Source organism: Scomber japonicus, chromosome 5 (genome assembly GCF_027409825.1).
Source record: "Scomber japonicus isolate fScoJap1 chromosome 5, fScoJap1.pri, whole genome shotgun sequence".
NCBI lineage: Eukaryota > Metazoa > Chordata > Actinopteri > Scombriformes > Scombridae > Scomber > Scomber japonicus.
Genome location: NC_070582.1, coordinates 20,026,470 through 20,029,996, shown reverse-complemented (window position 1 = coordinate 20,029,996; position 3,527 = coordinate 20,026,470). Strand labels below are relative to the sequence as shown.

The 3,527-nt window shown below is 41.8% G+C and overlaps 1 protein-coding gene across 1 annotated transcript; it reads left to right on the top strand.

The window, feature by feature from the left end:
* The first annotated feature begins 732 nt into the window (after positions 1-732).
* On the top strand, positions 733-3,527 carry LOC128359003 (proteoglycan 4-like). The gene is made up of 2 exons (XM_053319417.1): positions 733-805; positions 1,873-3,527. The coding sequence occupies exon 2, from the start codon at positions 1,880-1,882 to the stop codon at positions 2,849-2,851; it is 972 nt and encodes a 323-aa protein (XP_053175392.1). The 5' UTR covers positions 733-805; positions 1,873-1,879; the 3' UTR covers positions 2,852-3,527.

The following is a 3,527-nucleotide window of genomic DNA, read 5'->3' as shown; positions in this document are numbered from 1 at the left end:
GTTGTACCACTGGTGGCCATTTTGATGTGTTAAATTGAAGCGACAGGGATCGATGAGGCCTCAATCAGAGAGAGAGACAGCTAGATCACAAGGGAGGAACATGTGAATGAAGATGAGCAGGACAAACATCAAAGTCCAGAGAGAGAACAGCCATAACTAAAGCCATGACAGACCATGACCTCAAACCTTTAGATTTAATATTAAACCATAAAAAAATAAAGTGCTTGATAATATATACAAAAAAGCCTTTCATTGACGAAATTGCTTTCTGTATTTCTGCTTGAAATTCACTTCTGAGTATAGTCATCAAGAATAATCCTTTAATGATAGTTGTCAACTGCTCAGCATGACACACTTGTGCTTCATCAATATATCACTGATTTAATATTCAACCAATAGTGGTTGAACATGTTTAAATTATGCACTGATCAACTCTTAAGTCACTAGCTTTTATGACCGTTTCAGTCATTTTCAAGATGACAGTTATTGATCATGTAAAAGCTGCGGTGAAGTCAAGTTTGAGTGAATAAAGCAAGTGTGTAGTTTACTTATGTGTTTGTTATGTTAACTGAGAGGCAAACAAAGAGACGCAGTCTATCAAGTCCAGGAAATACAGTTGTCTGGGGTTTAGTGCACGGCGCCGCACATGAACGCGCACGACGCGCAGCAGCTTCTCCCGCAGAGCTGTACTCTGCTGCTGCACGCTGCCACACGCTGCCACAGACACTTTGACGTGCGGACTTCTCCAGATCGGGACAGTCTGTAACCATATCTACTTTCACAGCAACGCAAAAAGTTTCAAAAGGTTGGTAACACACTGGTTCCTGTTATCAATATAAAACTGCACGTTATAACCTGTGTTGTTTTTACTTCTGTGCACTTTGGACAGTTTTAACAGTTTGTTCAGCACGAGAGGGAGGCGGGGTCCTCTGCTCTGAGTTTCTTTGTTCGATTTGCTTTGACCAGCAATTAATATTAATTAGCACACTGACACTGTTTAATTTACTTCTAATTGGGTTATTTGTCATGTCATTGTGGGGAAATGCGTTGGGACAGCATGAGATGTGGGTATGCAGAGCGGTGGTAGTCAAGTCAAACACAGCTGGACTAAGGTGTGGTTGTTTTAGGGTATAATTAGAAAAACAATTACTACAACAACAAAAGGAACCACAAAATATAATTTTCTTTTCAGAAGGGTGTTCGGTGCTAAGTGGTAGACGCTTTTCCAGTGCGCATGTCTAAACTCTTTATTTGATTTCTCAGGAAATTGAGACATAATAGTAGGATGCAATACAAAGCAAGCAACCAAACAAACTATTTAATTAATATTTGAGCTCCCGAGAAACATAAACTGTACCGAGACGGTCATCTACCGAGTCTGTACACACACTGTAGCACATGCAGTCCGGGATGAGCTCAAGAGTACACAGTGTACCAAAACACTCAAGCTTGAATATTTTTGGTCAACCAGTTTGGTAAATCTTGAGGACTCAAATAATGTTTCTTTATGTAGCATTTATTGTTACTGTTACCTTGAACACTGCATATTCATGAATTTGGAAGAAAAGCACAATGTGCAATAACTGCAGCAAGAGGAAATTTGTGTAATGTTGAGCTGAGTTTACTACTCAACTACTTTAACTGCTTACCACGTTTTAACCATTAGAATAGTTTTCCCTGAAGTAATATTATAGTATATAGTATATATAGTAAAATATAGTAATATAATTTAAAATTAATTAAAATAAATTTTCATTTGCGTAATCATCCAGATTAAGGAATTTATTTTGAAAATGCAGTTTGATCCACAGTGAGTGTAACCTTTGCAAATGTGCAGGCTTTTTTTTCTTCTCATTTTGAACTTCTGTACAGGTTCATCATGGGAAACAGGTTCAGCAGAAGGCGGGACGTCCCACTCAACACTGCTGAAACTGCTGCTACTGCACAGGAGGCTGCAGAGAAGCCAGCGACTACACAACCAGAAGACTCTGGGATGACAGCAACTCAGGAGGCTGTTCAGACAGAAAATCTAGATGTGGTGTTGGGCCAGCCAACTACACCAGTGGCATGTTTACCCACTGAAGAATGTGTGGCAGAGTGTAAAGAGGCAGAGGCTCCAGCTGCCCCAGCCCCACTGAATGATGCAGAGCCAGAGTCTGAGGCAAAGGAAACCCCAGCCCCAGATCAACCAGAGCTTCTGGTCTCAATCAGCAAACCCTCACCTCCAGAACCAGAGCCTGTTGCAGAACAACCACCTGTTGCAGAAGCTCAGCTTGCTGCAGAACCAGCCCCAGAACCTGTGCAAGAACCAGAGCCAACCTCAAATCCTGAAGCAGGTGTTGAAGCTGTCCCCGAGCCAACCTTAGAGCCAGAACCAGCTCCAGCTGTGACTCTGGAGCAGGAGACAGACCTGCTTACCCAAGAGTCTCTCCCTGAGCCAGTGATTTGTCCACCTGCTTTGGTCGACTTGGGTGCCCCTGATGTCACTCCCCAACTTATCGACACTCTTCCCGCCCCAGATCCCATCCCCGTCTCAGTCAATACAGATGAGCTCTCAGACATCCCGGCAAGTGAGGAATTCCAAGATGATACTGAGGCTACTGTGATTTCCACTTTTGAGCCAGAAAAGTCTGAAGAAACATCAGAATCTCTGGAAATGCAGATGGAGGCGGAGGCTGCAGGGAACTTGGAGCAGATTGTGAGTGATGTCAACGAAGAAAGTGTTAGTGGACTCCTAAAGCACTTAGAGCTGACAGGAAATGACCTTGTCACTGACCTCATTCACAGTGATGTCAAGATCCCAGATGACACTCCCATCGTAGACATAAGCACCTCTGCTGAGCTGATGTGAACCCATGGAAGAGGATTCAGAAGTGAATGGATTTTTTTCTGTGAAACGCCCTAAACCCCTTACAGGAACGACCCGCGAACATAATGTTTTTTTTCCCCCCTCAACTTCAGTGGCCTTATAAAGACCAAGCTTTGTTTTTGTTCATCTTCATATATTTTTTGGTGGTGCCAAATGAACTCTGGAACAAATTGCTGTCTTGTCATTTCCACAAAACTACATATTGATACATTTCTGACTTTTGATACTTATATGCACTCAGTAAGTGTGAGGGCAAGGAGTATAGGGGCTCAAATAGATACGAGTGCATTGTTGGACAACGGAGATCTTCCTCTATGCAAATTCACCAAACAGAAATTTCTTTAAGAGAAAGTTACCATTTTAAAAGCCCCTACAGAAAAATTGAAGTGTGCAATTTCATAATGATCATGAGCAAAGGGGAGAGTCAAAGCTTTTTAACAATGGATATGTGAGTGTACAGTTAATGCAAAAAGACAGGCAAGGGACAGTAGCAATGGATCTAAAGATGGAGACAGGATATGATTAACACTAGAGCAGGACAAGTGTCCACTGAACATACATGTCTCAACATACTCATGTTTGGATTTTACAATATTCCTCTAAAAGAAGCAGAGGATGATTTTAATTAGTGGCTTGCTTGTGAAAATAAAAAAATATT

What these genes read in the sequence shown, in the direction of transcription:
- LOC128359003 (XM_053319417.1), top strand. Translation starts at nt 1,880, where the DNA reads ATGGGAAACAGGTTCAGCAGAAGGCGGGACGTCCCACTCAACACTGCT.